The 14277-nt window shown below is 39.0% G+C and overlaps 2 protein-coding genes across 2 annotated transcripts; one reads left to right on the plus strand and one right to left on the minus strand.

The window, feature by feature from the left end:
• Positions 1 to 1655: 1655 nt before the first annotated feature.
• LOC104101076 (uncharacterized) lies at positions 1656 to 2444 on the minus strand. Its single transcript, XM_009608487.2, has 2 exons — positions 2177 to 2444; positions 1656 to 2086 (listed from the first exon to the last, which is right to left on the minus strand). Exons 1-2 carry the CDS (start codon positions 2442 to 2444, stop codon positions 1656 to 1658), a joined length of 699 nt encoding a protein of 232 aa, XP_009606782.2.
• A 965-nt stretch (positions 2445 to 3409) lies between these two features.
• On the plus strand, positions 3410 to 6071 carry LOC104101070 (probable carboxylesterase 11). The gene is made up of 2 exons (XM_009608480.4): positions 3410 to 4250; positions 5196 to 6071. Exons 1-2 carry the CDS (start codon positions 3595 to 3597, stop codon positions 5737 to 5739), a joined length of 1200 nt encoding a protein of 399 aa, XP_009606775.1. The 5' UTR covers positions 3410 to 3594; the 3' UTR covers positions 5740 to 6071.
• The last annotated feature ends 8206 nt before the right edge of the window (positions 6072 to 14277 follow it).

The raw sequence follows: 14277 nt of genomic DNA on the forward strand, positions 1-14277 counted from the left end.
TACAACATGGCTGGTCTAACCACTGCTCTATAAAACTTACCTTTGAGTATCTGTGGCACTTTCTTGTCACACATGACTCCAGATACTAACCTCCATTTCATCCACCCCACCCCCATACAGTTTGTGACATCCTCGTCGATCTCCTCATCCCTTTTGGATAACCGACCTAAGGTACTTGAAACTGCCTTTCTTGGGGATGACTATGATTCAAGCCTCACTTCCATGCCCACTTCCCTCGGCTCGGTGCTGAACTTGCACTCTAGGTATTCCGTCTTTGTCCGACTCAACTTGAAACTTTTAGACTCAAGGGCATGTCTCCAAACCTCCAACCTATCGTTAAAGCTGCCTTGCACCTCATCAATCAGAACTATGTCATCAACGAATAAATATACCATGGCACCTCCCCTTGAATATGGCGTGTTAGTGTGTCCTTCACCTAAGTGCATATCCTTGGTGTAACCCCATAACAACCGGAAAATGCTCCGAGTCGCCTCCCACTATCCTAACCCGAGTCTTAGTTCCATCATACATATCCTTAATCATCCTAATGTAGGAAGCAGTCACACCTTTAGCCTTCAGGCATCTCCAAAGAACCTCTTTAGGGACCTTGTCATATACTTTCTCTAGGTCAATAAACACCATGTACAGATCCTTCTTCCTATCCCTGTACTATTCCACCAACCTCCTAAAAATATGGATAGCTTCCGTAGTTGAACGATCCGGCATGAACCCGAACTGGTTGGCAGATATAGACACTGTCCTCATCACCCTCACTTCTACCACCCTCTCCCAAACTTTCACGGTATGACTTAGTAACTTGATACCCCTATAGTTGTTACAACTGTGGATATCACCTTTGTTCTGGTATAACGGTACCACCGTTCTCCACCTCCACTCATCCGGCATCCTCTTCGTCCTAAAAATAATATTAAACAACCCAGTCAACCACTCTAAGCCTACTCTACCCACACCTCCAAAATTCTAACGGAATTTCATCTGGCCCGGTTGCTCTACCCCTACTCATCTTACGCATAGCCCCCACGACCTCCTCAACCTTAATACGTCTACAGTACATAAAGTCTCGGCGACTCTCGGAATTCCCCAATTTACCTAGCACAATGTCACGATCCCCCTCTTTATTCAGAAGTCTATGAAAGTAAGTCTACCATCTTCGCTTAATCTGAGCCTCTCCCATCAATACTCTACCGTCCTCGTTTTTGATGTACCTCACTTGGTCCAGCTCCTGAGCTTTCCTCTCTCTCACCTTGTCCAGCCGAAATAACTTCTTCTCCCTGCCTTTGTCCCCCAATTCCTCGTACAGACGACCAAACGCTGCAGTCTTAGCCCGCCAACTTCGCCTCCTTCCTAGCTACCTTATACCTCTCCTCCTCGCATGTTCTCATTACTAAATTCAGGTATGCCGCCTTTTTCACTTTTACTTTACCTTGGACCACTTCATTCCACCACCAGTCGCCTTTGTGCCCTCCAGAGTAGCCCTTCGAGACTCCTAACACCTGTGTCGCCGCCTCCCTTATACATTTAGTCGTCATCATCCGCATAGCGCTCGCGTCCCACTACTCCTCTAGACTCTCATAGCCGATAACCCCCCTCCAACTCTTGAGCTCTATCCTTAGTCAAGGATCCCCACCTGATCCTTAGTCGTCCTCGTACAAATCTCTTGAGGTCTCACCTGGTATAACCTTGCAATCCTCGCATAGCCCTCTATCACACCTCCTGAGAAAAAGATAATCAATCTGAGTCTTTGCCACCGTACTTTGGAAAGTAAACAAATGCTCCCCTCTCTTCGGAAAACTAGAGTTCGCAATCACCAGCTCAAATGCCTTATCAAAATCCAACAGCGAAGTACCTCCTTCGTTCCTATCCCCAAAACAGAAGTCGGCATGCACCTCGCCAAAGCCACCAACAGTGGACCCAATATGACCATTGAAATCGCCTCCTATAAATAACCTCTCAGTAGGCAGAATACTATGCACAATCTCATCCAACCCCTCCCAGAAGCGCCTTTTAACCTCCTCATCCAAGTCCGCTTGCGGTGCGTAAGCGCTAATGATATTTATGGTGCACTCTACAATCACTAACTTAATAGTCATTAATCTATCATTCACCTACCTAACCTTTACCACAGACTCTCTACGATCCATATCCACCAAAATACCCACTCCATTCTTATCCTTTATGACTCCAGAGTACCACAGCTTATACCCGTCCACATCCCTCGCCTTCGCTCCTACCCATCTAGTCTCATGGACACACGCTATATTGGCATTCCTCTTCTGGAGAATCTTTGCCAACTCTATAGACATACCCGTCAATATTCCTATGTTCCATGAGCCAATTCTCAATCTATAGGCTCTTTTGTTCCCCTTACCTCCCTTGCCTCCCGTCCCACCCCCTGTCCCCACCCCTGCCCTCCCTGAGGACATGACCTTACTCTTCCATCCCAGACTACATCCACTATACCTACGACATACTAAGAAAAATCACTAACACAAAATAGGCAACATACCAAATTAGAAGAAAACAAGTTGTAACTACAGGCACACTAATAATATGATTAAACTAATGCGAACTAAAATGTCAACAATTTAACTAACACAAAGAAGAGAAACAGGAAAGCGGGAGGTACCAATTCCCGAGAATAAAACCTGAAAATTTGACTTGGTGCACACCCGAGGTCGCGAAAAACTGACGTACTTCCTTCCAACTCCCACTGGCCTTTGCAAACACCAACTAAGGCTGCTCCGCGCTGCTCGCTCGTACGCCTCACCCTCGTCGCCAACTGCCGTGGCTAACAACCTGAAAAATACACACCAACCATGAAGCCAATAGGGGGGCTGTCAACCTGCCCCACTGCACTGATGTTTAATTCTACGGCAGCCCGGGATGCCCAACTAAACGACGGGCAGATCGAAGAGAGAGAGAAAAAGCCGACGATGAAAACCGCATGGCATCAAATTGGCTTGAACTCAGGGGCGAAATTTGGTAGTAGGAAAGTGGTTCAATTGCATTCCTCATGTGAAAGAACTATAGGGTGTAAATGGAAAAAAGTAATTTAAAATAAATATTAGTATATACTTATAAATTATTGAATCCTGTTGATATTAGGGAGAATTATAGTAAAGTGGCAAAAGAGATTTAAAAAGTACTTTAGGTCATATTCAAAGATGTGACATTGTAATTGTTTTTCTGAAATGTAAACTTTTCTATAAAAAAAATATTTATACAAGAATCACTTAAAAATTAATGACTACAAGTAGTTATCAAAATAATGTGGTAAATCCTCTTATGTTAATTGAATTATTATTATTATTATTATACACTAACGTGTAATCTCGGCCAAATTCAAATGATTCATGGCTGACGCCCACGCGTAGCAACCGCTCACCGAAGAATTCAAAACCATTAATGGAAGCTTCCGTAGCTGAAAAGTCCCATTTTCTCCGTCTTTTCCTTTGAACGAAACAAATTCCTCCACGGCGATGACCTCTTAATCTTCAACGCTTCCTTAATTCCTTCATTTTAAAATCTTAGTACTTCCTTCAAATTTCAATAGAGTATCTGTTAACGGAGAAAATGCCGAGCTTAATGGTGAAAGTTTATAGCGTACTGTTCAAGTACAACCTTAAACGCCGATTACAAACCTTAATCGAATCCTCAACTTCAGACCCTTTTAACGGTGTCGTTTCACGCGCTGATGAAACCACTGCCACTTGTAATCCTAGCTTCTCTAACGATGGGGTTGCAACTAAGGACCTTCATATTGATCCTTTGACAAATCTCTCCCTCAGAATTTTCCTCCCTCAATCCGCTCTAAGAAATTCGGTCTCCAGTGAAGGGGTTTATGGGGGTTATGTGCCAATTTATAAAAATGGGAACAGTTGCAAGAAATTGCCGGTGATTTTGCAGTTTCATGGTGGTGCATGGGTGAGTGGGGGGATTGATACAGTCTCTAATGACGTTTTCTGTAGGAAATTGGCGAAATCTTGTGATGTGATTGTGGTCTCAGTTGGGTATAGGCTGGCACCGGAGAGTCGGTATCCTGCTGCATTTGAAGATGGGGTTATGGCCATTAAATGGTTAGCTAAGCAAGCTAACTTGGCTGAATGTGGAAGGTCGAGTTTGGATAAATGGATTGGTAATGGGGAGAAGGGTAGTGGAAGGCGAATTGTTGATGGATTTGGAGCTTCTATGGTTGACCCTTGGTTAGCTGCTCATTTAGACTCTTCAAGGTATAAATTTCAGTTAATTACTTATTCTCGCGTTATACAATGTTGAAGCTTTTGGCATAGTGAATACCTGTTTTGATTGCTTTGTTTATTAATTTTAAATTTTATACTTCATGGCGATTAAATGAGTACAACAACAACAACCCACTATAATTTCACTAGTGGGGTCTGGGGAGGGTAGTGTGTATGCAGACCTTACCCCTACCCTAGGGTAGAGAGGCTGTTTCCGATAGACCCTCGGCTCCCTCCCTCCAAGAAACTCACAACCTCTTGGTTGGAAGTGGAGGGTGCTCACCACTAGAGTAACTCACTCTTGTCGATTAAATGAGTACAGAATTTAAGAAAGACGGAGTACCCTTAAAAACTTGTGGCCTTAGATATGCACATTCTATGGCTGAAAGAACATTTTTCATAGAGAGTTTTCAAATATAAAAATATGCCGTTCTTGAGGGATACTTTTTATATGGAGAGCATCACCAGCTAATACTATGCAAACACATTGACCTTAGGCAAAACTGCTAATGGTTAACTATTTTTCCCACTTCTGTGTGCTTCTTATATTTGATCCATTGAGCTGTAAGCTAAACGGAGATGGCCTTGTGATGGTGTTTTAATTCTTCAGACCTAGGAAACGGAGAATTTTGAGGAGTCACATTAGAGTTTGAAGTGAGATGGTGTGATAAATTCATGTAAAACCATGGTCAAAAGGCTCTATGAAATCATAACTAAGGTATAGGATCCCTCTTCAAAACCTGCTTGTCAGCTCTCTTTTTAACATTCTCAGTTTATTAGGTGATCTTAAGAAGCACAAATGAAACTAAGTTACTTGCCTCCCAAACCTGTATATGTATATTTATTGTAGAATTTTTGTGAAAGATGGAAATGATCATGGCTTAAGGAGAAACGATACAAGAAGTTATTATAACTTGGTTCAATCTGATCTTCTAGGTGTGTCCTCCTTGGAGTAAGCTGTGGAGCCAATATCGCGAATTATGTTGCGCGATATGCTGTTGAGGCAGGAAAGCTTTTGGATCCTATAAAAGTAGTGGCTCAAGTTCTAATGTACCCTTTCTTCATTGGAGACATTCCTACGCATTCAGAGTTGAAACTAGCAAACTCATACCTCTACGATAAAGCTACATGCATTCTTGCTTGGAAACTTTTCCTCCCGGAAACAAATTTCAATCTGGACCATCTAGCTGCAAATCCTCTTGTACCAGGAAAAGATACACTCTTGAACTTAAAGCATATGCCACCAACACTTACAGTGGTTGCACAGCATGATTGGATGCGAGACAGGGCTATTGCATATTCAGAGGAGCTTCGAAGAGTGAACATTGATGCCCCTCTTCTTGATTACAAGGATTCTGTACATGACTTTGCTACTCTTAATGTGCTTCAGAAAACTCCTAAAGCTCAGGCTTGCTTAGAGGACATTTCAATATGGGTTAAAAAGTATATATCCCTCAGAGGCAATGAATTTTCATATTGAGTTCAGAATCAGAGAGAAAAAGACAAAGGCATTCCTGCTCTTAGGGTGTCTGCCAACTTCCTTTCATGACATATTTAGGCTGAGGTTTTTGTAGCAGTTTTTATCCCTGTTAGAAGTTAAGGGGTACATAGTTCATTTATTAATTCATGATCATTCTTTTGTATACCGTATGTAGTGATGTACATATAGCTTATACATCAGAGGGAACACTAAAATTGATGTAAATTTGTTCTCTATTGTAAATCCCTAGCGTTTCCCTTTATGGTTTCAGCTGCATAGGGAACCATTTGAAGAAAGGATTCAACTAAAATAAGGTATGTTACGTGCTACAACATCTTAAATACACTTATAGGGTGTGGTTAGTATGGAAAATGTCTTCCAATTTTGCCATGTTCGGTTGGACATGTTTGGAAAAACATTTTCTTCATGAAAACAAGTGTCTTAAAATCAGGAATGACTTCCAATTTACGCTGATTATGACGATCCACGAGAAGGTTATGTTGGTTAATCTGGAAAGATGAATAGTTGAGATGCAGCCGGGGTCAAAAATCAAAGATGGCATGTTCTTTGGACGCCCTACCATGTGAACTTTCTTGAATTTCATTGTGTGGTCAAATAGAGCTGCGGAGCTTAATCAGCTCAAGTTCGCTGAAAATAATACATCAGTCTTTGTTTAAATTAAAGAAGTAAATGGACAAGAAATTTTGTTTGACAAGTTACATTCTTTGCAGCCTTAATTTCCAGAATGTTTGAAATGATCAATCTTTCGAAATAACAGTAGCATTTCTTTTAGTTCTATGAAGTGTATGATTGAACAGATTATTTATTCATGGAACACCTTCACCTAATGGATTTTGCTGTTCTTTATTTCCTTTATTTCAAATTGTATGGGAAATACTTTTATCTTCTTCTATACGGCAAAAGGGCCAAAAAAATCCCATCAACTATGGGAGATAGAGCAAATTTACCTTATTTTGAATTTTGTCCCAAACATGCCTTTATTATTAAGTGGATTGGTTCAGATTTTCCCCTTAACTATACCAAACAGAATAAATTCACCCTCCGTTAACCTTTGGTCCCAAATATGCTCTTATCATGAGTAGATCGGCACCCTCAAAATTAACGAACTTTCAACTTCTTATTTTACCCATTAAAAATATATTTTTGTTATTAAGATGGAGCGCCACCTTGCAAAACAATAATCTTAACCCCAAAAATTTCTTGTAAAAAATGACTTATCATATCCTTGTCTTTCTCATATATATTTTGTTTACTCTACTGAAAATGAACAACAATTAAACAGAACACCAATTCTAAAATTTCATTTATTTTTCATAGGAACATAAATAATTTTCAAGAATCCACATATAGTTGCAATTGTGTAGACAAGAGAGTATTGATCTCAAAATGACAAAAACTATAACCGAGAAGACAATAGTTATCTTTCGAGCAAAAGAGAATATTTTGTGAATCTCTACTTTTGATATGTATTTTTGAAGAAAACAATTACATATTCTTTTTTTCCCCCCTTCTTTTTATTCTCTCTCGTTGGTTTAGTAATAGAAGTCAAATAAAAATTTTGATAATAAAATAAAAGGGTTGATAAAAAAAAATACATTCTATTAGTTTTGAAGGGCAAATATGAGTTAGTCTGCTCTTGATAAGGTAATATTTGGGTTCAAATTCAAGCGAAGGATAAAACAAAACCCTTAATTTTGTAGTTTATATCTGGCTAGTATCTATCAATGCACAATATTACCGGATAGAAAAATACTAGAGGGGATCTTCTCCCATAGTTGAGGGGTAAATTTGAACTAATCCACTAATGATAAATATATTATTTGGGGCTAAATCCAAAATAAGGGTAAATTTACTTTATTTCCCATATTTGAGGGATATTTTTGGCCCTTTTTCATTTTGTGTATGGACATAATAATATTTTGAGTCACCAAACTCGTTATTATATCAATTACATTGTGTAAAAATTATAATCAAATATTTAAAATTGAATTGTTGATACACATATTTCAGCTGCTGCCAGTTCAGATGCTATGGAAGCACACGCCTAAGCCTATTCACGTGTTTGTTATTGCTAGTTTATAAATTTCAGTTGAGAAGAAAATTAGTTAAGCTCTAATTTTCAGCTTATGCATTTCCTTTCCATTTTCATTGATAAATAGGACAATTGTAATAGAGGAACACATATTTTGAATGACAATTGAACTCTGATCTCTCTCCTTCTCTATTCTCAGCTCGTCTTCTCTTCTCCTTTTCCTCTCCTCCTTCTCTTCTTCTTCGTAATTACTGTTACATTGCTTCTCGATACCAGAATTTGGTATCAATTGGCATCAGAGCTCGAAGACAATAGGACCACGTAGAGTTATCGATATTGTGACAGGAAATCAACCCATGGATTTGCAGGAGCAATATGAAGATCTTGCAGCTCGACAACTAGATCTAAGAGAAGAAATGAATCAGAAACTGTGGAAATTAAGAGAAGACTTGGACAAATGCCATGCTGAGCTGCTTCAGATGGTAAGTTCCCTCAAAAACTCATTCGATGACTTTCAATTAAGTCAGCAATCAAAGGACAATGCTTCTACTTCGACTGCTAGGGATAAGGTGCTACAATTTGGACAAGGCATCCTTGGTCCAAATCCTTATGGTGTTAATACAAATCGAGGTCATAATTTAATTTTTCCTCATTTTAATGGAGAAAATTTAAAACGTTAGTTGTATAGAATTGAACAATACTATTATGTTGATAACACTACTCTGAATCAGAGAGTGAGTTTAGTTGCAATGAATTTGGATGATGAGGCATTGGAATGCCATTAGTCTTACATGAAGTGTCGTGAATCAATTGAGCTTTCTAACTAGGATGAATATTTGGCTGCTTTGGTTGAGACCTTTAGTGAAGAATTCTCTAATCCTATGTTAGAACTAAAGCAGTTGAGACGGACTTGATCAGTTAGGGAAGACCATTTTAGTTTTGCTCGACTCTTAGCTCAATGTGATTTATCTGTAAGCCAAGCCATCTCTTGTTTCATAGGTGGACTTAAGGATGAGTTGGTTAATCCTATGAAGATGCATGAGCCTCAGGCCCTATCTAAAACACATAGGTTAGCCAGATTAGCAGAAGCAACATTGGCTGCTAATGCTAGGGCACAAAGGTCTAACTCTGGAGATAACTCTTCTTTTGCTATGAAGAGGCCTAGTTGTGACTCTGCACAGTCCAAACTACTCCTACCAGTGTTGTTCCAGTACCTAAATTAGCCATATCTACTCATCGAGCTCTAGTTGCTCCTAAGAACAGAAAGACCATTTCCCCAACTAAAATGCAGGCTAAGAGAGCACAAGGATTATGCTACGTTTGTGATGACAAGTAAACTCCTGGGCGTAAGTGCACACTCCCTAAGCAATTATTTGTATTGGACTTGGAGTAAGGAGATGATGAAAGATCAGAAGAAGTAGTACCAAAGACAGATGGTGATGCTGCTAATGAGAAATGGTTTGTTATTGAAGAAGATCCTCCTATGATCTCATTGTGTGCACTGAGTGGCATACAAGGGGCACAAACTATACATGTGACTAGCTATAGCAACAAGAGGCCATTGCAAATTCTTTTGGATGGAGGAAGTACTCACAATTTCATAGATTGTGAGTCTGCCTAAAAGTCTAGGTTGTCAAGTTGCTCCCACTAAGGTTGGCTATGTCAGCCTTGGTAATAACTCCATGGAGGCCACTTCTGGGGTGGTGAGAGACTTTCAATGGATGTTGCAAGGCATAACCTACACTTTTGATCTCATTGTCTTTCCAGTAGGGAAATATGATATGGTTTTGGGAGTATTGTGGATGAAAACCTTGGGGCCAGTTACCATGGATTATACATCCTTAACTATGTCCTTCACTTATCAGGGCACATTCCGTCTACTCAAAGGAGTATCTGAGGAGTGTAAGTTCTCGAGCACCAAGGCTATTAATAAAATGAATGGATATGATGTCCAACTCTTTATGTTACAAGTACTATTTACTGAGCTTGCATTACAGTCAACCAATCAACTTAATGTACTGCACCTTCTTCAGGAGTTCCAAACTCCTACTGTCATTGAAGAACTCCTATCTCAGTACTATCAGGTGTTTGTAGAGCTTGCCACCTTACCTCCTCAAAGAGGTGCTTTTGATCACAGCATTCCATTGTAACCTGGGACTAAACCAATCAACATACGATCTTACGGATATTCCTCTATGAAGAAAGACATCATTGAAAAACTAGTCAAAGACATGCTGCAGCAAGGTGTAATTCAGTATAGCAACAATGATTTTGCATCACTTATGGTGTTGGTAGGCAAAAAAGATGGTTCCTGGAGATTATGTGTGGACTACAGGGAGTTGAATCAATGTACTATCAAAGACAAATTTCCTATTCCTATCATAGATGACTTATTGGATGAATTAGCTGGAGCAGTGGTATTCCTTGAAATTGATCTTCGATCAGGTTATCATCAAATAAGAATGGTGACCGCTGACATTCACAAAACAACCTTCAAGACTCACTTGGTCCATTATGAGTATTTGGTCATGCCATTTGGCTTAACCAATGCTCCTTCTACCTTTCAGTGGCTCATGAATCACCTATTTCATCACTTCCTAAGGAAATTTGTTATGCTCTTTTTTGATGATATTCTAATATATAGCAGGAATTTGCAGGATCATGCATTACACTTGCAGCAGGTGTTTGAGGTCATGGTGCATAACAGTCTGCTAGCTAAGCAATCTAAATGTGTCTTTGGAGTTGCAAGGGTGGAGTACTTAGGACACTTCATCTCTAGTGAAGGGGTATCTATAGATCCTAAGAAAATCATAGTTGTTAAACACTGGCCTACTCCAAACACTCAAACAACTGAGAGGCTTCCTAGGGCTGGTAGGGTATTACAGGAAATTTATCAAAGGATATGATCTCATCAGTCGACCACTCACTGAATTACTTCGGAAGGATAATTTCAAATGGTTTGAAAGTACTGCTTAGGCCTTCTCTGCACTGAAGCTAGCTTTAACAACTGCTCTAGTCCTAGCTCTGCCAGACTATTCTACTTTTTTTGTAGTAGAAACAGATGTCAGTAGAACATGCATTAGAGCTGTTCTAATGCATCATGGTCATCCTATTGTCACGACCTAAAACTACGTGACCGGCACCCGGAACACTACCCAATCCGAGCGAACTAAATTATGTGATGCACCCGAATCATATGCAAGAAAACCAATTTCACTGCGGAAGCTCCTTGAAAATCATATACATTTTCAAGTTTAATGATAAAATATTTTTCAATTCAAAATCACCCATGATGCCTTTCATGATAATAACAATGAGACTAAGTAAAATAAATATATTTTCATGTATGTCGTGTACAACCCCGTTACTAGAACCTTTCACAACTATCTATGAATCCTTTATACCAAAGAATAAAATTAAACACTTAGACTAATACACGACTAGCATAAATTAAGAAAACAACATGATAGCTACCACGAAAATAGGAGAGGTGCCTCACCATATACCTCAGGAAGAGATTCATCCTAACCTCGACCGCATGCCACATATCATACTTCATTCTGAAACATGTAAAGTAAGAAGGGCCCTAGAGGGGAGCCCCTAAGGGTGGAGTACACCACAACGGTACTCAATAAGTGTCATAGACTCTCTCTAACTAAGATGACCCAAAGTGTCATGTTTAAAATTTAAAAATTAATTATGTGTCTTAAGACCTCAAAAAGTATTATTTATCACTCCTCGACTTGAGTGCACAATCCGTATAATTTTTTGGAAAGTTTTTATGTGAAAAATAGATTAAAATGTGAAATAGAGCGTTAAAACTCAACTGAGTTGACTTTGGTCAACATTTTGAGCAAACTAACTTGGATCAGTATTTTGATAGTTCCGGTAGGTCCGTATCATGATTTGGGGCTTGGGCGTATACCCGGAATTGAATTCGGAAGTCCCTAGCCCGAGATATGGAATTTTGATAAAAAATTAAAAGTTTAAAAGCTTAATGATTTTAAGAATTGACCGATGTTTGGTCTTGTTGACACCGGGTCCGTATTTTGGTTCCGGAGCCCGTTACAGGTCCACTATAATATTTATGACTTGTCTGTCAAATTTGGTGAGAAACAGAGTTGATTTGACGTGATTCAGATGTCCGGTTGTGATAATATAAGTTTTAAAATTTTCTTGAAAATTTCCTTTGATTTGGTGTCCGATTCGTAGTTCTAGGTGTTATTTTGGAGATTTGATCGCGCGAGCAAGTTCGTATGATATTTTAGGTCTTGGATACATATTTGGTTTGGAGCTCGGGTTGATTTCGGGTGGTTAACAGATCAATTTTGGACTTGAGAAAACTGCAAAAATCTGTTTCTGGTTTCCTTCTTCGCGTTCGCGAGGGGAGTCTCGCATTTGCGAAGAGAAAATTTGGACTGGCACATTTTGTGATTCGCGTTCGCAACTAAGGGCACGCGTTCGTGAAGGGTCGAGGTGCAAAGTTTCGCGTTCGCGATTGAAGCCTCGCATTCACAAAGGGAAAAAGGCTGGTCAGGAAAATTTGCCTTCGCGTTCGCGAAGGCCAAGCCAGGCAAGCTTCGCGTTCGCGAGGTAGCCCTCGCGTTCGCGAAGGGTAAAATTGTACAGCTCAAAATTGTGCTTCACGAACGCGAGGCACTTACCGCGTTCGCGAAGGGTAAAAGTCCGAGAAACAGAACTTAAGTTCTGGAAAATGGGATTCGTCCCATTTTCAAGCATTTTCCATTTTAAGCTCGGGTAAGGCGATTATTGGGTAGTATTTACGGGAAAACATTGGGGTAAGTGTTCCTTATCATATATTGATTATATTTCATGATTCCATACTTATTTACATCATGAATCCGTGAATTTATGGAAGCAAAATTAGATTTTTATAAAATCTTCCAAAAACAAAAATTTAAGATTTGAAGGTCCATTTGACATCGGAATTGGATAATTTTTGTATGGATGAACTCGTAGCGGAACGGGTATTCGAATTTTGCGAGTTTTTTTGGGATTTGATACGTGGGTCCCATTGTCGAATATTATAATGCATTTCGGATTTTTATCCGAAAAATTAATAAATTCATATTGAATTAATTCCTATGATTTGTATTGAGTATATCGAATTGTTTGTGAATAGATTTGATGCTTTTGGAGATAAATTCAAAAGGGAAAGCTGTGGTCGAATAATTTATTGGAATTTGCAAATCAAGGTAAGTGTCGTGGATAACCTTGACTTGAGAAAATAGAACCCTTAAATTATTTGTTATGTGAAAAGCATGTGAATGACATATAGGCGAAGAGACGAGTGTCTATACGTCGTCAAATTAATTATTCGCATAATTATTTGAAAATCCTAAATTTATTTTAATACACAAACTAATTGTTATGATAATTGTTTCTCTCCTATTATTTGTCAAATATAAATTCTAAAATTCCTACAATAATTGCTACATCTACTTGAATTATGTGTCTTAATTGTTACTTGATATTTAGCATATTAAATATTAAATTACTTATTTTCTCCACGATTTTCACAATTAATTACTAATTGCCATTAATTGTTCATAAATAAATTATAATTTTTGTGTACCTTGATGCTTAATAGTTTCTCATTGGACGCGGTATTTATTAGAGTGATTGTTATTACATTTATGAGTTGTTTAAAGTTATATTGGGGGAATGGGTTGCACGCCGCAACGGAAATAAAAGTAAATATATGTATATCGGGGGATCGGATTGCACGCCGCAACAGACTTATTTAAAAGTCTATATTGGGGGATCAGATTGCACGCCGCAACAGACTTATTTAAAAGTCTATGTTGGGGGATCAGATTGCATGCCGCAATAGACTTATTTAAAAGTCTATTTTGGGGGATCAGATTGCATGCTGCAACAGAATTATTTAATAGTCTATATTGGGGGATCGGATTGCACGCCGTAACAGACTTATTTAAAAGTGTATATTGGGGGATCAGATTGTACGCCGTAACGGGCTTATTTAAAAGTTTATATATATACTTGATTAAAATAAATATATGGGAGGGTTGAAAATGAATATATTGTGGGGACGGATTGCACGCTGCAACGGAAATTGGTTGAAAAAATAATTGATTATGACTGCTGAGTTGGCTTCAACTATTAAAAAATGAGTTACGTGATTTATTTCTATTATTGTTGTTGTTACTATTATTGCGTACAGGTTAATGTGAGTGACATGCCTTAGCCTCGTCACTACTTCGTCGAGGTTAGGCTCAGTACTTACCAGTACATGGGGTTGGTTATACTGATACTACACTCTGCACTTCTTGTGCAGATTTCAGGTTTGGTCCCAGCGACGTACCATAGAATTGCTTGGATTTCAGCTACCAGAGGAGACTTGAGGTATAACTGCATGGCATCCGCAGTTCTGAAGTCCCCGTCTACTTTACTTTAACTGTGTGTTTGTTTTCAAACAATTTTTGTTTTATTCAGACCTTTAT

The sequence above is a fragment of the Nicotiana tomentosiformis genome, chromosome 12, assembly GCF_000390325.3.
Source record: "Nicotiana tomentosiformis chromosome 12, ASM39032v3, whole genome shotgun sequence".
NCBI classification, from domain to species: Eukaryota; Viridiplantae; Streptophyta; class Magnoliopsida; order Solanales; family Solanaceae; genus Nicotiana; species Nicotiana tomentosiformis.